The 23064-nt window shown below is 29.7% G+C and overlaps 1 protein-coding gene across 1 annotated transcript in view; it reads left to right on the top strand.

The window, feature by feature from the left end:
* Positions 1 to 23064, top strand: part of Meltrin (disintegrin and metalloproteinase domain-containing protein meltrin) — a 216279-nt gene that overhangs the window by 161730 nt on the left and 31485 nt on the right. The window contains exons 13-16 of the mRNA XM_075382115.1: positions 4138 to 4278; positions 8464 to 8636; positions 9099 to 9303; positions 10955 to 11156. Coding sequence (XP_075238230.1) covers positions 4138 to 4278; positions 8464 to 8636; positions 9099 to 9303; positions 10955 to 11156 — 721 coding nt within the window. The remainder of the gene's footprint in view (positions 1 to 4137; positions 4279 to 8463; positions 8637 to 9098; positions 9304 to 10954; positions 11157 to 23064) is intronic.

A 23064-nucleotide genomic window follows, 5' to 3' on the forward strand; every position in this document is an offset into this window, starting at 1 on the left:
TGACATCCAGAGAGTGTGAGCATGACGCATTGCTAAACGAGGGGGGGCTGGCTTCCACTGCTTGTTGCGCCCTTTCAGTGTTTTCTGGGGTGTGTATAGTTCGATCACCTCCCAGCAACAGTTTCAATGTGTGAGCACTACAGAACAATCTGTTTCAATGAAGGTGTTGCAAACAAACACATGTTACACTACAGACCAAGGCTTCATTGCTACTGAAATGGTATCTGGCAATGAGTACATTCAACCATTCTAGTTCATATTTGGCCCACAGTAACACACATGACAGTCTTTTCAAAGCCACCATACCTCGTTGCCAGACCCTGTATATTGGTGATGTATTTTGAAAAGATGGTAAAAAAATTTACATAATTCTTATATCATATTTAAATTAAATTTTACTGATTCCTGAAGTCGATAACATATAGTAGCATTCTTCCCTTTATATGTGAATTGTCATTTAACACTGTAGTCATCCATATTAATTTAAACAAAGCTTGAACTGGTGTCGCTCACCATCACTGAGTTTGCTGAAACTAGGTACATTTTGGTGCATTATGTGATCATTTGGTTTCAGTTCCTGGACAGTTTGCAGGTTGTACAGATGGTAAAGTCCTGCAACAGTACTCTTCAAACATTTAAACTATGAAACTGAAAAGACACTGGATGACAATGAATTGAATGGTATGGGCTTCTATGATAGCAGCTCAAACTGTTTCAATATTGCCTGATATATGAATGGTCCCCATACCACCTCAAGGTTTTCTTTTCATTGTTGAACCTGTTTCCTCAAAATTACATACCTATGTGTTAATTACATGTGCTAATGGTAAACAATCATGGTGTTCTAAATTAAGCTGGTGCTGAAATTCTGTTTGCGCAGCCTTCACATTGACATTACTATTTATAAAGAGCTTTGATAGAAAAAACACATTCTGCACCACTCGAAGTAACCATGTTAATTAAATGACAAGATGGATGATGTGTGTTGGGTTATTCAGTGTTGTTGCTCGCCTGGGACTACTACAACAAATTTCAAAATGTCGTATATCCCTGAATAATTCTGTATAAAATTTTATGAAGTTAGTGTCATATTACAGTTAATAGGGTTTAAGATATTGAGTAATTGATTTCAGAGTTGTTTTGTTGATTTAGAGTTTACTTTTAATTGTTTATCTTTTAAGGGGGGTGTCTATCCAAAAAATTAATTTTTTTTTTCTTAGCAGTTGCAGAACTGATATTTTATCATTAGTTTCTAGGAACATGAAGCAAATAATACTTGTATTTGAAACTTGAAAATATTCACCCCTTTCCCGTTTATAGGGGTTGAAGTATAAAAATGAGACCTTTCATAGAAACAATGTAGCATTAAAATTTCTGATCAACTCACTTCAAAAAAGGAGTCATTTTAAAGAAAAAAATGTTTTTCTCTGATTCCATTGATGAGTTTTCTTAATTTCTTTATCTAAAAATTATTATGAATTTATATTTACTTTTTTTCTTTTTTAAGTAAATTTTTTTATAAACATTGTATAAGTGAATGTTTATAAAATTATCTTCATTTAAAACTGCTTCAATGGAATCATAGATCACTAGATTATGAACATTTAGAAAACAAAATAAACTGTAGTTAGCATGAATGGTAAGTTATGGTCTTTCTAGCACAAGAGTATATGAAAAAAATGAAAGTACGGAAGATAAAGACTCAAAATTTTATTTTATTTTTTTACTTACAAGCACAGTTAAAACTCTCCATCTCTGTATGTCAGAACTTGTATGTCCTCTGTATATCAGACTTTCCAAGTCTTTTACCAGCATGATTCACACATTCCTCTTTAGTAATAGAATTAGGTCCATAAACATTAAATTTCTGAAGGCAAGAATGCACTTTGAACACTCTGTTACTCATAATTGTGGTGTATTTCAGATTATAATGTAAAGATCTCTTCCTCAGGATTTCAGCTGCCATCATTTCCGTAGATGGTAATTTCTGCAAATTAATTTATGTTTTTCAAATCAGTTTTTAAATTCAAAACTATCCTTCCCAAACTCTCTTTACTTGGCACATTCTATAAAATTTTAAAAAAGATATAATCTATGACCAGGCCTGTTTCGATGTGGATGACAGTTCCAACACCGTAATTAGATGTGAACCCATGTTTCTGCCCAACCAGCAGTCTTTAGAATGTTAAAACACTAATTGTAAATGTCATTAGTAAAATGAAATCAAAATAAAGTTCTTACTGAAATGCTAACATAACCTACCACAGAAGCAACACAAAACTTACATATGTAAACATGTCAAACAGAAATTATGTAAAATAAAACCACATGTGAACAAGAAAAACTACATTTATGTTTACAGTAGCAAAAAAAAACTCTACTGAATAAACATTATAAATCACACCAATACATTTCATATCACCAAACACAAATGAAAACATTTGCACAGCCACCTGAATCAATTACACAAGATTGCATTCAGAAATCAACAAAAAAGTATGCTATCTACATCAAGCCAGTGGTACTTGTAAAGAATAAAGCAGCCTTTCAAATATCATAAAAATATCTCAATTTTAAAAGGAGATATTGGAGTTTGAAAATTGCCAGGACAATATCTGAATTAAAATTTAATATAAATATTTCATAAAAGCGCATGAAGAAAATAATTATATCATACTATTCATAAAATTTGGGACTATATATGAAGCAAAAAAAAAAATTATTACCAGGGTAGACTCACCCCTTAAAAGGGTGCATTGTTTATGTTTGTTTATTAATTTAAATAAATAAATGAACGCACTCAATTCACAATTCACCAAAGATATTTAATATCTAAGATGTTTAGCAGTTCACCAAAGATGTTTAAAATTATCAGTAATTTACGTAGTTGCTACTATTTCATGAAACACAGAGCGGATATGATCTCTGGCATTGTACAAAATCTATGCATTTAGCCAGTGAAACAGAAAAAATCATTATTCTATCCTCTTCATCCTCTTACACAGCAGAATTCCTTTCTTCATTCTGAAACTCGGAAGGAAGATTTACCAACCGATATTCAATGAACTTCAGTTCATTGATCAGTTTCAATGAAGAATTATTTTATGAGAATTATTCCTTTACAAATCAGAATAAGGTCCAGAATTTTATTATGCTAAATTATTTACATTTTTAAAACTATTTTTATGCTAATGCCTATACTTGATTTATTTTCTTTACCTACAGACCTGTTTTATGAAAATTGATAACATATTCACAAAAGTATATTAAAAAAAATTTAAGAATGTAAAAATTTAACTTTAAGTTTGCTTTTCCTATTTTTATAAGAGAATGACCTATTTTTAAATATAAGAAAACATCTTTGTCAGCTAATGACAAAAAAAAAGTTAACCGGTTTTCTAAAACCTAAAAATTTAACATGACTCATTTCATATATATAGAACAAGGAGAAATGTAGTGCCTGTAAGATCTCTTTTTTATAGCTGTACGTAATAGATAAATGTTTTTCTTGGATGGAGAATTAAAGAAATGGATTTTAAAGAAAAAATTAAAGAAATTTTAAAATTAAGAAACTGGATTTTGTTAAAAAAAAAAATTTACTTGTTAATTCCTTTTATTCATACAGGTATTTCAGTTTTTAAAGCCTTTATTTTCTGCTGCAGTAAAATTAATTAAAACAGATTTTTTTTTTATCTAGATGTTTTTTAAGTATTTTGATATTTATTTCCAAAATCCCCACTTTTAATTTTTAATATTGAAAGTTTTTGTTGAGGTTGTTTAGTATGAAAAAAATATATTTTTAAAGGAGGTGTAAGTTTTAGAATGCTAGATTCCATACAAAGAACCGGAGATCTCTGGAAAGAAAAAAATATCACCTTCATTAAAATTTTAATTGGTTGTAAAATTAAAACTGGGTGAAGTTATAAGGAAACAAAATCAACATGGACATATTCAAAATCTGAGATGTTTTGTATCATGGGCTGATTAAACTGATGTGGAATGCCCCAGTGATCAGTAGTGTAAAAGACTGCATTGTAAGTATTAATCATTAGTCCCTGATGAAATATAATATAATTTATGATGTTGAACATTTTATATTGGTTTTCTTATTCCCTTGAAATTATTTTACTTTTTTAGACTTGTCGACCAAGAACAGCTGGCAGTGTGTGTCGCACTGCAGACCATGAGTGTGATCTACCAGAGTACTGTACTGGGCAGTCTGAGTATTGTCCGAAGGATGTTTTCAAAATGGATGGGGAGGCTTGTGATAGAGGAAAGGTAATTAACTAATTGATTTTATGTTATAAGAAAATGATTTTTTGTTTAAGCAATATAAAAAATGTTTACGTTTTCATTTTTAGCTCTTTTTTTTGGTTAAAGTTTTAAATGCTTTTCTAAGAAAAAAGATTTGTCGTATTAAAAAAGGATAGTGATCATTTTAACAAACAATAGAATATTTCTACTAGGTTTTTTTGTTTAACTGTACAGTTTAGTTATTCCTGCAGTTTCTGTCAGAGCATTCATTAGTTTTTAAATGAGATAAGAAATTTATGAGCACATTAAAAAATCATACTGAAACAGTATTGGTGAGTTAAAAAAGAACATGTAACAGAAAGTTTTTAGTAAAGTTTTATTTGATAGTGGCAGTATGTAGTATAGCTATACAAAAAGAAAGGTGTGCTTCTGCTTCTACATTAATATATAAGGATTATTATTAAAGCAGATTTATATTATCAAAAAAATTTGTATAAAAACATGTATTTTTAAAATAAGGTATTATTTTTTAAATGTTTATTTTACAGGCAATTACTATGCTAGTTCAAATAAAGGATTGAATAAATCATCAAAACATTTTAATTGCTGATTAAAAGTAGCTATCTGTCAAGCTATTTTATGAGCTAATGTCTTTTAAATGTATTGACTTAAAAATAAGTTGTCTTATTTAATAAAATATTGTAAATGTAGTCATCATTTTTTAATTTATTCTGTGTGATGTAAAATGTTGGTCAACTGATGATTTTGGTTGCAGTACTATAAATTGCCCTATATTATCATTGTGGTGTAAGTTTTGTAGCTACTTATGTGGAATTTTGTTCGGTACAGATTACTGTGGATTGTATCTTGGTAAAAATGTTTAGGTAAAATGTGTAAAAGTGTTGCACATAGTGAAAGTTTTATCTAATACTTGATGGGATGTTTATCAAGTATACATGTTGCACTTCTACTGAGCTCTAGTCTGTTTCCGCTTGGAATACAGTTGTGTGGCTTATTTGTCCGCCCAGACCATCACTTTTCGAATGCTAGATTCCATGCATCATTCATTTATCCATCATGCTACAGGTGCTTTTCGTTCCAAGCCCTGTGGTAAATCTGCTGGTGGAGAGTGGTGAGCTTTCCCTTTCCAATAGACAGAATCAAATGATCTGCACTTACGTAGCTTATATTAAAGCACAAAAAAAAATCATCCAACATTTGATGCAGTGTTCTCTAACCAACATCTGATTCTCGATATAAAGAACAGACGAGATCTACTGCTCCGCTAAGCACCAGAGCTCACTGCCTTTTCTCAGCTCTGAATATACAATTACCTCTAGACCTTACAGTTGCTCCACGTTATTAATACCTTCCTTGGCAGCCTTCTCTTGTTAATTGCTGCTTTGGTCTCTTTTTATTATATTGACAAGTCAGTATAATAAAAAGAAGACTAATTCAATTATCATACAAAATTAATTTTATAATGTTATAAATAGCATGAATCCTGCTGTTACAGTTTATACGGATGGGACTAGAAACATTAATTTGGTTGGTTGTGATTTTGTAGTTGGCAACAGAACATATATATCTGGCCTTCCCAGGATCACCAGTATTTTTGTTACAGAACTGCATACCATTAATAAGGCCTTACATGTGGTTAGCTCAAAATTTTGACATGTCCTTGTTTGCTCAGATTCCATGAATGCCTTACATACAATTACTGACATATACTCCAGACACCCTGTGGATTGTGAGATTCAGTGTGTTATCTTGCAAATGATTAGATATGATACTGGACTAGTGAGCTTCTACTGGATCCCCAACCGTATAGAAATTTCAGGTAATGAGCAAGCATACAGTGCAGCAAAAAAGGCCTGTTTTCAGTCTCCTTTTACCAGATGCATTGCTTCTAACGATCTTGTCTGTTTCTTGAAGAGGGTAGTTCATGATAAGTGGCAAAGTGAATGGGATGCCACCATGAACAATAAACTTTATAAGATTTTAATTGTTTTTAAAGATGTTTTTATTTTTAACTAACTTTAACAATTAGTTTTTAAAAAATATACATTATGTCCATGTGATGATAATATGAAAGTCTTATTCGATCAGAAAAAAAAAAAAAATATATATATATATATATATTCAAAAGAAAAAACAAAATTCAATAATCCATCACAGTGCAGAACCAAATAAGAGCTCTTACCTTACTTTTTAATTTTTATTAAAAAAATGGAAGTATCAAGGTATTACATATATAAAATATGTGTAGTCAAATAATTAAAATGTTTTTAAAACATCTTTGTGGCTAGCCACCAAATAAAGCACTCTACTGATTTAATATAAAGTTTAACTAATATTAACAAAAGTTCTGCTGCCTGTAGCAGCTTTGATAAGAGCATCATTATCAAACTCTGTCTGCAGATTGATCAGGCTGAATTTCCCTTTATATTTATAAATGATGTATATTTGCAAAATGTCCAATTTTTTATTACTATCACTTTATTTTGTAATTTCAGTTATTTTCAAGTTAGTTTCTAAGTTAAAAATAGAGTGTTTATTTATTATTAGATGGTCTCCAACATTAGAAATACCTAATTTTGAAAACCTTACTTTAAATGATCTATTAGTTTTCCCAATATAATTTTTTTTTTGCAATCATTACATGTTATTTTATAGATGCCACATAAACTATTAGAATCATTATCATCATTGTTTCTTAAATGTCTTATTTTATGGTTTTTTGACTGTTTTTTGGCTTATATATTTTTCATAATTATAAACGTTAATTAAATTTTCAATAATATTAGTATCAGAGTATTTCATATAGACATTATCAAACCTATGTGTATTATTTATAGGTTTCAATGTTGTTAAATTAATAGGTTTTAAATTTTGTTTTCTGTAAATATTATTAATTAACAAGTATTATATCCATTTTTACTGCAATATCCTTTATAATTTTTATTTCCACATTGATATTTTCTTTGTTTTTATGTGTGTAATTCATTGCTCTATTTATCATGTCTGTGAATATATTAATCTTGTATGACCAGGGATGATTCAATTTTCTGTTAATAGTTATTTTACTTGCTGTAGGTTTCCTACATACTGATGTTAAAATTTGATTCTTTTTATTGATCTCAATATTAACATCTAAAAAACTATTATCTGTTTCAAATGTAAATTTTAAACTATCATAATAGGAATTGAGTTTTTTTCAATATTATAAGGTGTTAATCATTTATAAAAGGATTAAAGGTAACCAAAACGTCATCAACATATCAAACATAACAGAATTTTGTGTATATGAGTTATACCATAAAATATTTTATTTTTGAATTCTTGTAAATAAATTTCAGACATAACAGCTGATAAAGGGAATCCCATGGGTAAAGTATTCTCTTGTGTGTAATATACATTATTAAATTTGAAATAATTCTGTTGAACTATGTTCCTAATGATTACCATAATTATTATTTATTTATCAATAAATTTTGGGTCCTCATAATTATTATTATTATTTTTTATTGTAAAAATTGTATGATCTATGGGATATTAGGGTACATATTGAATATATCATAGCTTATCATTCTAGTAAATTGTTTAATTTGTCAACCAATTCAACCCATTTTTTATAATATATTTATATGGTGAATCAATTTTAAATCTAAGTATCTTATCAATTATTTTAATAATAAAACAACAAGAAGCAGATTTGAAGTTAATTAACGGACACATTGGATTACCTTGCTTGTGTATTTTAGGAAGACTATTTGCCCCATACTTATTGCTCAAGGTAATTACATATGTTTTTTTTTTTTTCAGTAGTTATGTTGAAACCTTCCAAGTTGGTCTAGTAGTGAACTCATCATCGCAAATCAGCTGATTTCAAAGTGGAGAGTTCTAAGGCTCAAATCCTAGTAAAGACAGTACTTTTATATGAATTTGAATACTAGATCGTGGATACCAGTGTTCGTTGGTGATTGGGTTTCAATTAACCACACATCTCAGGAACGGTTGACCTGAGATTGTACAAAACTGCACTTCATTTACATACATACATATCATCCTCATTCATCCTCTGAAGTAATACCTTTATGGTGGTTCCAGAGGCTAAACAGAAAAAGAAAGAAGAAAGTAGATATGTTCAGTTTGATGAATGACTTGCTAAAAATAATTTTTTTTTAACATTATGCATACTGTTTCTAGGCATTCTGCTACCAAGGATCTTGTCGTTCACACTCAGACCAGTGTAAGCTACTTTGGGGTCCTTCAGGAAAGTCATCAGATCTACAATGCTACAAGATGAATATGAAGGGAAGCCGTTATGGAAACTGTGGTTACAATAGACTTAATCAGTCTTACATAAAATGTGAAAATGAGTAAGTATTAAAAATTTACTTTTTATTATTTATATTACGATTTGTTTCATTAAGAGATTATGCTCAAAATGTTCCAGTAAAATGAGGGAGCAGAGGGCTAAGAATTTTCTGTAAAGGAAGCAGTTGAAAAGAATAAAACAATATATTAACATTTTCTTGAGTTGGGGACATAAAAACTGAATTTACTATCATTATTTCAACTAGTTTGAAATTTTTAAAATAATCAAGAAAATATATATTTATCACCTATAAAATTCAATTAAAACTGAAATTTTTATTATTATTCAGCCCTTATTATATTCAAAGACATTAATTACATATTTTTTTTTTAGTTTTTATGTCTTTAAAAGTAAGTTAGAATTAATTTTTTATTTCCTCTTGTATAAATATGAAAATAATTGTTTTTTTTTTTGTTTTTTTTTGCTGTTTCTGATTATATAAGAGTTTGGTTTGTTGTTACAGTAATATTCAGTGTGGTATGTTACATTGTATGCATCTCAATGAGCGTCTGGAATTTGGTATGGAGACTGTCTCAATTCTTTCTCATTCATTCCTTAGCTCAGGTGATAAAAACATCATTCCTTGTAGATCAGTTATTGTCGACCTGGGTCTAAATGAGGTTGATCCAGGATTAGCTCCTGATGGAGCTAAGTGTGGACCTGATATGGTTTGTTTCTGTGTTTTCTTTTTATTTTAACTATAATTAATTTTTAGTTGCTGAGTAATTTATTGTAATTGGTAATTAAATCTCATGTAATGTTAGAAATGCAGGCAAGCTTCGAAATTGTAGAAAATTGGATGTTGTATATTTTGAATTTATACTTTTAATTTTCAATATTTATTTAGTTTCTTTAATCAGAAATAAAAAATAGAAATTGATAATAAATGTACACATTCAAAATTCATAACATCTAATATTCTACAATCTCAGTAATCATTTTTTCAACGGTGACTTACATTACAGTGTCACCAGTGACAAAGGACTACAATTTTAAGTCAAGTTTCACATTCTCTGAACGTATTTCATTCACAGACTTATTTTTGAAGATACTAAAAATTTGTGAAAAAAGTGATCACAGACCGGTTGTTATCTTGGTTTGTAATAGTAATTTGCTTCAGATGTGCTATGGGTGTTTGGAAAATCAGACTGGATCGGGTGCAACGATTCTTTTAGCCAATATGACAAAGAGTGATAACGTAATCCACCAACTTGCCAAGTTTATATGCCTGAGACTCAATAGTGCAAGTGAATATATCCCTCTATCATCTGGGAAACCAAGGTGTCCTACTGGTGGAACGAAAACTGCAGAAACGCACTAAGGGATCGTCACAGGGCTCTATGCAATTTCAGTCATATACCTACAACAGAATTGCTTTGCACCTTCCGGAATGCAAGAGCTATATACTGTCAAGTGTTTTGGTGTGCTAAACAGAAATCATCGCTGAATTATGTGGATACAATTACTCACAAAGCATCATCGGTTTCGTAGAAAAACGTTCAGGCTATATATGGATCTTGATAATCTCTGCTGCCGATTGGACTGGAAAACAATGGCATTCTTGTAACAATGCCAGTTGATGTGGTGAATGTGACTGACAATACTTTTATGTCAGTTTTACTTACATAATCATATTATCCTGAATTTATCAAGTATAAGTTGCAGGTAGAAAGTGTCACAAAATGAATTAAACATTATTTTTTCTATTGATCAGCTAAGATGTGCTTTGAATAATTCTCGTGACACTTTCTCTGGAAATGATAATATCGGGTTCAATATGTTATCTCACCTCCCGATACTGAATTACGATATATGTTGTCTATTTACAATAAAATATTCTCTGACCAGGTGTTTCCGGATTCGCTCAGAAGCATTGGGTGATTCCCATACCAAAACCTGTTAAAGATGAATCATTTCACTTAAGTTATCATCCTATATCCTTGACCAGTACTCTGTGCAAGTTGATGGAACGAATGATAAACCATCGTCTAGTGTGATACCTGGAGAGAAACTTCCTGATTGTCCCCTAACAATGTCGTTTCTGCCAAGGTAGATTGACTATCAATCATATACTTGCCTTGGAATTTGTTACTCAAAATGCCTTTCTAATTCACCAACATCAGTTGCTGTATATTTTTTCACATGAAAAGTCATATGACAGCTTGGAAGAGTGGAATCCTTATCAGTATCATCATCGTTATTATTATTTATTTATAATAATAATAATACTAATACTATAATTATTTGAAATTTTCTGTGTTCTCATTAGTGTATAAATTAGACAACTTAATAGTTTATTTTTATCTATTCATTGTGTAGATGTGTGTAAATCAGAAGTGTATGAACGTTAGTTCCCTACGTGCAAATACCAAAGAAGGTGCATGTCCAATGGGATGCAGTGGTAATGGTGTTTGTAATAGCAATGGCCACTGCCATTGTAAACCTGGTTTTGCTCCTCCAATTTGTGATTACCCTGGGACAGGTGGTTCTGCTGACAGTGGTCCTGCTGCTGATCCTAATGGTGAGTTTCTATGTATTTGATTTTACATATTTTTTGGCTGTTTCTTCTATTTTGTGGTTTATTATTGTGCGATTTTGGTCTGCTACTGACTAGAATTATATAAATTTTACTGAAAAATCCTATTTGTTCCAAAGCTGTTTAGGTTTAGTCAGTGTAATGTAAAATCCTACAGTCAGTTCTTGTAATTGATAAGCTTAAACCGGTTGCAGTTATTTTTCAAGAATTTGAAAGATGAAAATTTTCAATTTAAAAAGTACAGAATTTTTGTATTTTCTAGTAATTTTTTTTTCGTAACAGAAATTGTATAACTTTTTCTGGATACATTCAGTGTAATATCTTGACTATTTTCATTCTTTTTGTGATAGAAATTACGATATGCATTTATAAAATGTTTCATTTAACTTCATTTGCTTTTGATATTCTCGACAAAGACTTTTAAATAACATGATTTTACTTTTATTTAATGTTTTTATTTTTATTTTTTGACTTTTAGTTTTGTTTTTATTTTTAGCTTAAAAAATAATTTTGTTGGTTACTAAAATAGTTATTTATATGTGTTTTGAAATAGGATTAAATGAATTAAAGCTGCTTTTTTATGGACGAGCAGTATTCACAAATTATAAACAAGAAGAATGAGTATTTTTGAAATACATTGGTTAGTTACTAATACTGTCTTGTATATCACACTTTTGATTGTGGTACTGTATTACATAATGCACTGTAAAGAAAAAAGTAGTAAAATTTTTGCTAATTATTGTTTTACTTAGATGTATATATTACAGAATATATTAAGTTAGTGTAGATAATGCTTTAATGTTATAGTTGCTGGCCAAGAAAGCAGTGCTTGTACATTGCTTACACACATTTTCTGTATTTTTGCAGAAATAACTTAGTAGTTGAGTCACATTTAATAAATTTTTAGTATGTAAGTTAACGTATTGTTCTTATTTTTAGTAAGTCTGTTGGAATTGCTCAAAATGAAGCTGAGGAAATTTTTATAATTAAATCTGTCATTAATCCTTGTTAGTCACTATGTAAGAAGCAATGCAAAAGGTTGGGTTAGTCTAATATTTTGCATTGCTTCTAAGATTTATATACAAGAGTAATGGTTACTTAGGTTATCTAACCATGAAATTTCACTATACTTAATGAGGTTGGCCTAGCTTCTAAAGAATCTTATACTTGTTGAAATCATACGTGTCATCTTATATCAGCTGCTTTGTTCTTGGAAGCTTAGAAACAAAATTGCATCACCTGAAACTTAAAGATCAGAGGAAATCTGATATCTCATTAATAGTGAGATATTGTAGCACAAGACATGCCGTCACGCTGAATGAGTGTTCCATTAGAGGTATAATGGACTACCATCAAAATCAGTTTTAAGACAGTGGTAATAAAGGCAATTATTTTAGGACATATGGGTGGCAGATATGTAATTTGACAAGGATATGATTGGCCATATCCACCCTCTAAAATTTTTGTTGTGTTTAGTTTCTAGTCTTAATTATAGTTTAGCAGTTACTACTAATTTAATATCATTAAGAGTTCTTAAGAATGGGCTGAGGTATCTACCACTAAATAACCCAGAGGGGATGTGTGGTAAGAGGCATGTTGAAAAATCAGTAACCAAATGTTTGTTGTTTAATATTGTTTCTTCTTAGTTTATATTCTAAGTTAAAATATCATATCATTGGCAGTTTCAAATAGAGTATTTTGTTTTTAATTTAGAAGTTTGTAAAAGAATCATCCTGATTGCTTTCCAATTTCATGAACGTTGCTTTTTAAGAATTAAATGAGAGTGCCTGTAAAGGTTATTTCTTTGTTAACTAATAAATAGTATTCTCAAATTGTTTTACAGGAATATTGGTTGTCTAATGTTTAAATGTCAAAATGTTGAAGATATCTGACCTCTTAATAGCTTTAAAGGTTTTTAAAATTATTTCATATCTTCTGTATGAAATTTTCATGGCTTTTTGGTAGTTTTATTTTTAATGTAAAAGTTTTGTACAGTAATTAATTGAAACTAAATTTGTGAAATCCTGACATATTTCTATATAAACAGCGGGGTGTTTATGCTTGCAGGCTGTTTGTGTTTACATGTAGTAACAAAATAAAGCATTCATCTTTTGCATAGCCTCTATTTTAAGGGAGGTAATATCCGAACAGATAGTATTCTTTTCTTTTTTTAAATTCATTATGATAAAAAAATTGAAATTTCTATTTTCATCACTTTCTGGTAATTAATTTTTATTGGAGATAATTCTTATTATCTTTACTAAAACTGTAAGTTTTCCTGTTATATTAAAAGAAGTTCATCTAATTAAAGCTTTGATGAAAGGAAATGGTGCTGCGCTATTTCTGACATGATTCAAAACAGGGAGACATAATTTTTTTTTATTATTTACTCCTTTTAATCATTGTTTATCATACCAATTATTTATATTTGTTTTTTAATTTTTCTTTTGATTATGTATATTTATTTAATGGGTGATGTGCCATGTGATTTAAATCTTTTTAAAGCAAATGCTGAACTATAGTATTTCATATCCTCCTTCTTTTTCTATTTGATTAACTAAACTGTCAGTTGAGGATTGTGAATTATAGCAGTTTAAAACTCCATTGTGATGTGAATGTAAGTGAAGTAACTTAGTAGTTACAACATAATAATGGAAGTATGTAGAGCGAATAAAAAAATATACTAGTTTTATAAATTCTTATTTATGATGTGTATAATGAAAATAAGCTTAATTATAATATATGAATTTGATGTCAACAACAGGTTTGAAAATTTTATCATTAAGATATTAATAGAAGTAATGAAAATTGTTAAATTATTTACTCATATTAAAATATGTTTAAAATGATGGAAATTCTTGCAGCTGCTTCAGATTTTATGATTATAATCAGACCCCTAAGCATTTTAAAATTGAGTATTAAAAATTAAGCTCTGATTTTTAATTGTTCTCTAAAATTCAATGTATGTTTTTGTTGTACGTTTATACTAAATTATTGTTTATTTCATAGTTCATCAATTTTTTATTTTCATGTCCAGTATAGCTAAACATTAATTAAATCAATGTAGTTCATTTTTAAATTGTATTTCATCATTTTACAATATTAATAAAAAAATAAGTAAGTTAAATAAATATTTTTTTGATCTGGATATAGTCATTAAAAGTACAAAAAAAAAAAAATTATTGGTTTTAAATATGCTTGAAATCCTTTGCCCTGTAGCACTCTTACCCCATACATTGTCAAAAAATTGAAACAATTATATGAAATTTTTTTTTAAAAAGTTCTCTGCTTTCGGGACCCAGTAAAAGGTTTGTAAAGTTTCTACTGCTTTTCTTTTCCTGTATCATGAACACCCTTGTAATTACACAATTTGTTCTTTTTCAAAATATAACCTTGTAAGACAAGTAAAAATTTAACCCCTTTTAATTTATAAAAGTTGAAGTGAGATATTTTAACTGTTCAGTTATTTTCATCTCTTAGAGGTGAGTAAAAACTTATTTGTTTTGAAGCACTCTTTGACCCTTCTTGGATCCTTTGACAAATAAAAATGTTATAGGCCTTGCGATTAAGTATGATGGAATTTTGCAAAAATTAATATTTGATAAATCTATTCTTTACTAATAAAATTGAATGTTATAGATAAATCTTTATTGATATCTGTTTATGGAGATGAATAGTAAATCACTGTAATTATTTCCATTTGAAATTATCAGTTGAGTTTCTTCTATGCCAAGCTCTCAGTTTTTCTTTGTTTCCATTCATTTGTTACAGTATCTTTTATTGGTCTGTAAAATTTGTCCAAAGTACTAATTTGTTCTCAAAGTACTCAGTTCTCAAATACTTGTTCTCAGTTGTTTTTAGTCTCTGCAGCCCATTTTCTGAGATTCACAGCTGTGATGTTGGCCAAACTATTCTCTTCTATTTTGCAATAGAGTTCTGCTTTAAGCAGTTCAATTAAATCAAAATGTTTTCTATTTTCTAATGCAATTCTGGCTTTAATCTCTGGTTCCAGTTCTCATGTAATGTAAAGACAGATCCCAAATATTTGAATTCTTTTACCCTTTGTCATGTCCCTATCTTCAAAGTTAACTGTTCCTTTCATTTTCTTTACAATTGTTCCTTGAGATTAATAGATGTTTTGTCTTTTTGTGGTTAATGTTTTGCCCAACATTGTTTTCATACTTCTAAGGACTTCACCATCACAGTAAAGACTCCAACTTGGTTTCAGCTAGCAGTGCCAGATCATTTGCATATGCCAGCTTCTGGATAAAAATTTGCCCTATATTAATTCTGCCATTTTAAGAATTCCATGGTAATCTTGTCCAGTGCCATATTGAACAAAATTGGTGAAGTTCCATGTCTCTGCTACAGTCTTTCATAATAAAGAATTCCTTTAGTTTGTTCTCCATTTGCATACCTTTATGTGTTATTCAGGCATTCCTTTACCAGTGATACTATCTTTTTTTTTATAACCATTTCTTCTATGATTTTTACTGGATTTTTTTCTCTGAACACTATCATAGCCAACTGGAAATCTATGAACAGAATATGTGCAACTTGATCAAAATCCCAAGCTTTCTCCACAATTTGTCTCAAAGAAAGTATCCGATCATTGGTTTGGTCTGAAGCCACACACAAATTCCTCTACCTTTTCCTTAGTTGTTATTGGATTCTTACTAATAAGCACAATGAGATATTCTTGTAAACAACACTTAAGAGAGCAGTTCGTCTATAGTTATCAAATTTTGTTTGTCATTCTTTTTATGTATTGGGCAGATTACTGCTATTTTCCTTCTCCAAGTATCTTTTCATCTTTCTATATTTTACAAATTAACTAGTAAACACTTTCTTCTAGCTTTTCTCCAGCATGTTTTAACATTTCTACTGTTATAGGATCTGCCCCTGCACGCTTATATCTCTTTATTGATTTAACTCCTAATTTCTTCTAAGGCTGGTGGTTCTGAGGACTTTTCTATTTCTGTCTTTATAGTAGTGACTAATATTTGATTGATTTGATGATCTGCAGTTGAACAATTCATTAAAATATCCAGCAGTCCAATGCTTTTTATTGTTTTGTTGGTTGGTTAGGAGGTTACCATTTCTATCTTTGACAACGCTTCCTGAAGTCTGACACCTAAACACATTGGCTTTATGAACAGTTCTGCTTTATTTTCTTTGGTAACTTCCTGCTGATTAGTTGAAGTTTGAATAAGTAGACGAATCCATATTGAGTTTATGTAGTATTTATTCATTTGTAGAATACATTTTTGATTAGATATATTTGGTAGTCTTGTTTGTTGTAATTGATTTCAGTTTAGTAATAACACATTGAATATTAATAATACATATAATATTTTGAGTATTTGAAGTATATTGAATAGAATTAATGTAAATGATTGATTGAATTGCTTAATACATTGTATGCTACTGTCCCATTACATATCATCTTGTGTACTTAGTCTAGAATCGAATCAACTGAGCTTAAGCGTTGAGAAAAAGAATTACAACAATCAAGGCTGCCATTACAATATTTTAAATAAGAAGAAAACATGATATTAAAACTTAACATAACTGCCTGCCAAAATCGGCAGATTTTGAATATAAACTATTGAGGAATACATGAATAATTAAGTTATAAGAAAACTTATAGTATAATGTAATACAAATATGATACAATTTGAACATAATATAACCTTGACAAATAATACAATTTTAGGTAATATCATATAACAGTTATTGAGATATACATAAGTAATAAAATGAATACATATATAAAAAAACATTGAATAAAAACCATTAAGATTTTAATTATTTATCTGATAAAGGTAGCAGACACAATTTATGTATTGGTCTACGAAATATATCATTTGATGTACGAATGTCAACAACTTTAACTAAATTATCAGAACCCATGAAAGCGTGAGTAACATTCCAGATTTCCAAAATAATGGAGAAGTATTGTCATCACAAATTAAAACTAAATCGTCTTCACAAATATTTCTATTGGAAAAACGCCATTTATTGCGTTGTTGCAGTTGATGCAAATAATCTTTAGACCATCTTTTCCAAATAAATTGAATAAATTTCTGCAATAATTGCCACCTACCTAAACGATTTTCTGGAATTTCGGAAAAGTCTGGGCCAGGAAATGAAGTAAGAGGAGAGCCAATTAAGAAATGACCAGGAGTTAAGAGGTTCAAGATCTTTAGTGTCATTAGAAATAGCAAAAAGTGGGCGAGAATTAAGACATGCTTCGATTTGAGTTAAAATTGTATAAAATTCTTTGTAAGAATGGTTTGTCCAACGACACGGTGAAGATGAAATTTAACACTCTTGATTCCGCTTTCCCACAAGCCACCAAAGTGGGGCGAGGAAGGGGGAATAAATGACCATTTGAAATTTTGAGAAAGATTGAATAGCCGAATTGAAATCCTTCGATTCAAAAAATTGAAACAATTCATAAAGAATGTTGCTAGCACAACGAAAGGGTAGTAGCGTTATCTGAATACATTTGATTACAAATACCCCTGCGAGCAATAAATCGTTTTAAGGCAGCTATGAAGGATTCAGTTGTTAAATCTGAAACAAATTCTAAATGAATAGCCTTAGTAACTAAGCAAATAAAAAGCGCAATATAGGCCTTTGAAAGAATTTTAGATTTCTGTCTGCCATGGCGAATCATAATAGGGCCACCATAGTCAATAACGCAACTAGAAAAGGCTCGCGAAGGAATAATTCTAGAAGAGGGTAGTTGACCAAGTTGCTGAGATTGGTTATCAGCATTAAAACGAAAACATTTTAGGCATTTCCTAACTATAGAACGAATAGCTATTTTTGCATTCACAATCCAAAATCTTTGACAAAGAGAACTGTGAGTTAATTGCAGTCCAGCATGTAAAAGACGTAAATGTTCACTGTGGATGATTAACCTTGTTATGTTTGCACGAGGATGTAGTATTAATTGATGTTTTTTATTGAAAGACAAATTAGAATGTTCCATTCTAATTTGTCTTATCAAATTCATTTCTTATTCTTATAATTTTGTTTCAAAATGGAACGTTGGTTTTGAAGATCATTAATTTCAGACTTAAAATATGCTAACTGAGATTGATGAATGAAAAATTCAAGAGTGAATTCTACTTCATTTGAAGACAATGCATCAAATTTTCTATCGTTAGTAGACTATGCTTAATATTTTGAATGAATCTAAAACAGTAAGTAAAAACACGAATTAGTTTAGACAGCAATGAGTATTTCTCAGTATAGTCAGTAATATTAGAGGTCAAAAGAGATACCTGAACAGTTTGATGTTTTTCAACAAGGCATTGAGGATCAATATTTTTTTTAGTAGAATTAAAATGATGATTAGTTGGCCAACATGAAGAATCTTGTAAAAGCCAGCTTGGACCATGCCACCATAATACAAAATTAATTAATTTTTCCGGAAAACATCTCCGAGAGAGTATATCGGCAGGATTTGAAGGTGATTCAATATGATGCCACTTCGCATTAAAAGTCAATTGTTGAATTTCTGAAACTCAATTGGCTACAAACACCTTCCAATTGGTGGATTGACCATGAATACAATGGAGTGCAATCATGGAATAAGAATATAAATGAATTTCATTAATTTTTTCATTTAAAACTAATGTAACTTGATTGAGTAAACGTTATAAGAGCAAACAAGCACAGAGTTCAAGTCTTGGAAGAGTCATTAAAGGAGCAACTTGTGATTTGGAACACAATAAATTACATGAAACCTTATCATTACAGTAAGTAATTCTAACATATATACATAAAACATCTGAAACCGTTAAGAGATGGATTTCAACTCCATGGATTTGCATCTGCAAATCCATGGAGTTGAAAGGATTTGATGCTACTATCAATGTTTAACTTTACACATCTGTCAACATTTATAGAACTAACTAAACTTAATTGATTGTATAAAATTTGCCACTGCGATAGTAAATTATCGGGTAAAGTATCATCCCAATTGCACTTGATTTGCCAAAGACCTTGTATAAAATGTTTGCATAAAAATATAATGGTCCAATGAGACCTAATGGATCATAGATACCAGAAATAATTGATAAAATATGTCTTTTAGTGAATATTTTAACTTCTGTTTGATTAACTGTATAGGTTAATTTATTTAAGTAATTATTCCATAATATACCTAAAGTACTTATGTTTTCATTTTTATTTAATGATATAATAGGTGTGTTTAATAGTATAGTATCATCAGTTGAGAAAACAATATTTTGACAGTTGGAGAAACACTTATGAAGGGGAAAGCCATACTGTTTTAATAAGTTACATACATCAGTTTTTAATTGCTTAATTTCATGTACACTATCAGCTCCTGTAATAAGGTCATCAACATAAAAACCATTTAATATGGCTCTGCAGGCATTAGGAATTGATCGTTATTATCATTGGCAATTTGAACTAAACAAGAAGTCTAAAAATGAGGCACTAGTTGTACCATAAGTTACTGTTCTTAAGGCATAATGCTTTAAGTCTTGTTCAGGGTTTTCACGCCACAGAATTCTTTGCAAATTACTGTCCTTTTGAGTAACTAGAATGTGTCTGTACATTTTTGTGATATCACATAATTATGGACTCTAAATCTTAAAATTATTGAAAATAAATCTTGTTGAACCGTAGGTCCTATCATTAGTGTATTATTTAAAGATAGACCATTGCTGGATTTGGCTGAGCCGTCAAACACAACTCTTAGTTTGGTTGTTAAGCTTGTTTCCTTGAAAACAGCATGATGAGGTAGATAAAAAACTTCAGTCAGATATCAATAAATCCTTTGAATTAAGTTCAGACGTATGACCTAGGTTTATATATTCATTAATAAAATTAGAGTATTCCTTCTTAAAACTGGGGTCTTGAATAAACTTATGTTCTAAAGACAAAAATCTATTTTTGGCGTTATTAAGGAAATCGCCAAGTTTGATGTTATCTGATTTACGAGGTAATGTAACTATAAATCTACCATCCTTATTTCTAATTGTATTTTCTATGAAATTCCTTTCACATATTGAGTTATCATGAGAGGTTTGTTTGACTAAAATAGGTTCTTCTACCTCCCAGAATTTTTCTATCTGTGATGAAAGAATTTTATTGTCATTACGAATGAAAAAAGAAGAAACGGAATTGTTGCGTGTAACATTTAAAGGAAGGTTTCCAGCTAATATATATCCTAATCTTGTTTCTTGTATTAAGGGAAAATGCTGATTACGTATAAATTTATTCGGCAGAATAAGGTTTAGGAAGTACTGTGCACCTAAAAGGATATCAATATTAGAAGAAATGTTAAAGTTTGGGTCCGCAAGAAATAACTTCTCTGGTAAATTGAGATGAGATGAATAAAATGATTCAGCAGGAAGATTGTCAGTTAGGTTCGGTAATACAGCACAAACAATGTCTAATGTAAGGTTTTCATAGCGAGAGTATAGTTTGACTGTGACACTGTAATTTGATTGACATAATGAGTTATTAATTCCAGAAATTGGAAGATTATTTTTTGTTAAGATTAGCCCAAGTTTATGAGCAAATTCCATTGTGCAGAAATTGGCTTGACTGGCTGAATCAAGCAACACTCTACATGTCTGATAATTTCCATGTTTGTCCACAGTATTGCACACAGCGGTAGACAATAGAATATTTTTATTTGTTTGTAATTTTAATGCACAATAAGTATTATTTTCAGGCTTAGAGCTAGATTTATCAATTTCCTCTGTATGGATTAAGGAATGGTGCTTTTTGGAACATGTTTTTACATACATGCCTATTCATACAATTATTAATATAGTGACCTGTTCGAAAACAATTATAGCAACACTTATTCTGGACTAAAAATTCCTTGCGTTTATCTACTGGTAAATCAAGAAATCTTTTACATGTATATAAATAATGATCGGATTTACACATAGTACATTGAATAATTTTTGAATTTACATGGTAACTAACTAAATTTCTTCTGTAAGTTTTATTTGTATTGTTATATTTCCCTTGATCTTTAAAAGGTTTGTTAAATACTTGTTTGTTAATAGAGTGAGTGTCATTTGGTTGCGAATTATACTCAAGTTTAGCTGCAACATTTTCAAGTATTTGTTCTCTATTATTAAGAAACTCAACAAATTTTTTGAAATTAGGAAAGTTTTCATTAGAAAGTTTTTCCTTCCAATTTTTGAAAGAATTTTTGTTTAATTTTGATGCTAGTTATTGCGTAACAATGAGTTCATAAGGACTTACAGGTAAATTCATTGCCTCCAATGAACTTATACAAGAATTAATTTTATTAATAAAATAATCTAAATTATCTGCAGATTCTTTTTCAATAAAACCAATTTTTAAAATATTTTCAATAAGATGAACAGAGATTATGTATTTATTATCATATCTTTTTTTAAGAAGATTTAAAGCAACTGAATAGTTTTTCCTTGTAATTGGTAAGTTTTTGATGATATTAAGAGCCTCATCCTTCAAAGATGACTGTAAGTAGTATAATTTTTGAATATCGGATAGGTCATTTCTAGAATGAATTAAGTCATTAAATGTATTAAAGTAATGCTGCCATTCAAGTAAATTTCCACTAAAACATGGCAATTTAATTGGCTGTAAAAACTGCATTTGATTATTAATAATTGGTTTCATATTGGTAACATCTGATTTATCAGGAGGTTTTATAGATATTTTATCTAACAATGATTTTAATTTACATTCTATGTTACATAGATTATCTTCAATTTGTATTCTGTCTTCAGTTGTATCATCATCAATAGCTTCCAACTGAGACTGAATGTCATCATATTTAACTTGTAATTCTAATAAATTTCTTAATTTTATTTGTAAAGAATATATTTCATTTTTTGCAGGGTTGAAATTATCAGCAAAGGTATTTATTCATGTGATTGATGCCTTAATTATACTATGTTAGTCTTAATTATATTAGTCTGCATAGTCTTACTATTGACTGATTCCTTGGCAGTCATTTTGAATCTAATTATATTAACTTAAATATTAATAATAAGAAATTAGACATAATAATAAGAAAGAAAACAGATTAATTAATAAGATGAACAATGGATTACGCATATGAAGAATGTTGATACTCGTAGCTTGTAGGTTGTCGTATTCGTAGATAGTTGAACTTGGCCGTGATATATTGCCTAGCCAAAATGGTGTAGTTGTACGTGCTTGTAGGTTGGACTCGGTGAACTAAGATAATATATGAAAACATCTTGAATAGTGTTTTAAATAAATTTTAAATACGTTGTATCGAATACGTCGCTGAAGTTACTACATATCATCTTGTGTACTGAGTCTAGAATCGAATCAGCTGAGCTTTAGCGTTGAGAAAAAGAATTACAACAATCAAGGCTGCTATTACAATATTTTATATAAGAAGAAAACATGATATTAAAACTTAACACTTCCTCTGATTTTTGTGTCAGCCACGTATAGTTCTTGGGCTTCTTTTGTCTTATTTTTTTTTGAGGTTTCTCTTCTAATGATATAAAAATTTTCTTTCCTACTTTCTTGATTAAAATCTCCCAGCCATAACTCTAGTTCTTCTTCTTTTGTGAATTGCCTTCTTGCATTCCATATTATATTAGATTTTTTTATTTCCTTTCTCCTTCTTAATAACTTCATCAGCAGCTTCTGTCAGGACTGATCTAATTCTACTTCAATCTTCTTCTATGCCTTGTTCCAAAGTAGAGCTCCCCAGATGATTCTTAATCTTCTTAAATTTCACTCTGATTTCTTCCTTCTCTAACTTCTTTTTGTCAAATCTAACAATTAATTTTGTCTTTCTCCTGTGATTGGTCTTTGCCTGTATATTTATGGTTCGTTTCACAAGAAAGCGGTCCAATCC

This window comes from Lycorma delicatula, chromosome 1 (genome assembly GCF_047948215.1).
Source record: "Lycorma delicatula isolate Av1 chromosome 1, ASM4794821v1, whole genome shotgun sequence".
Classification (NCBI taxonomy): Eukaryota; Metazoa; Arthropoda; class Insecta; order Hemiptera; family Fulgoridae; genus Lycorma; species Lycorma delicatula.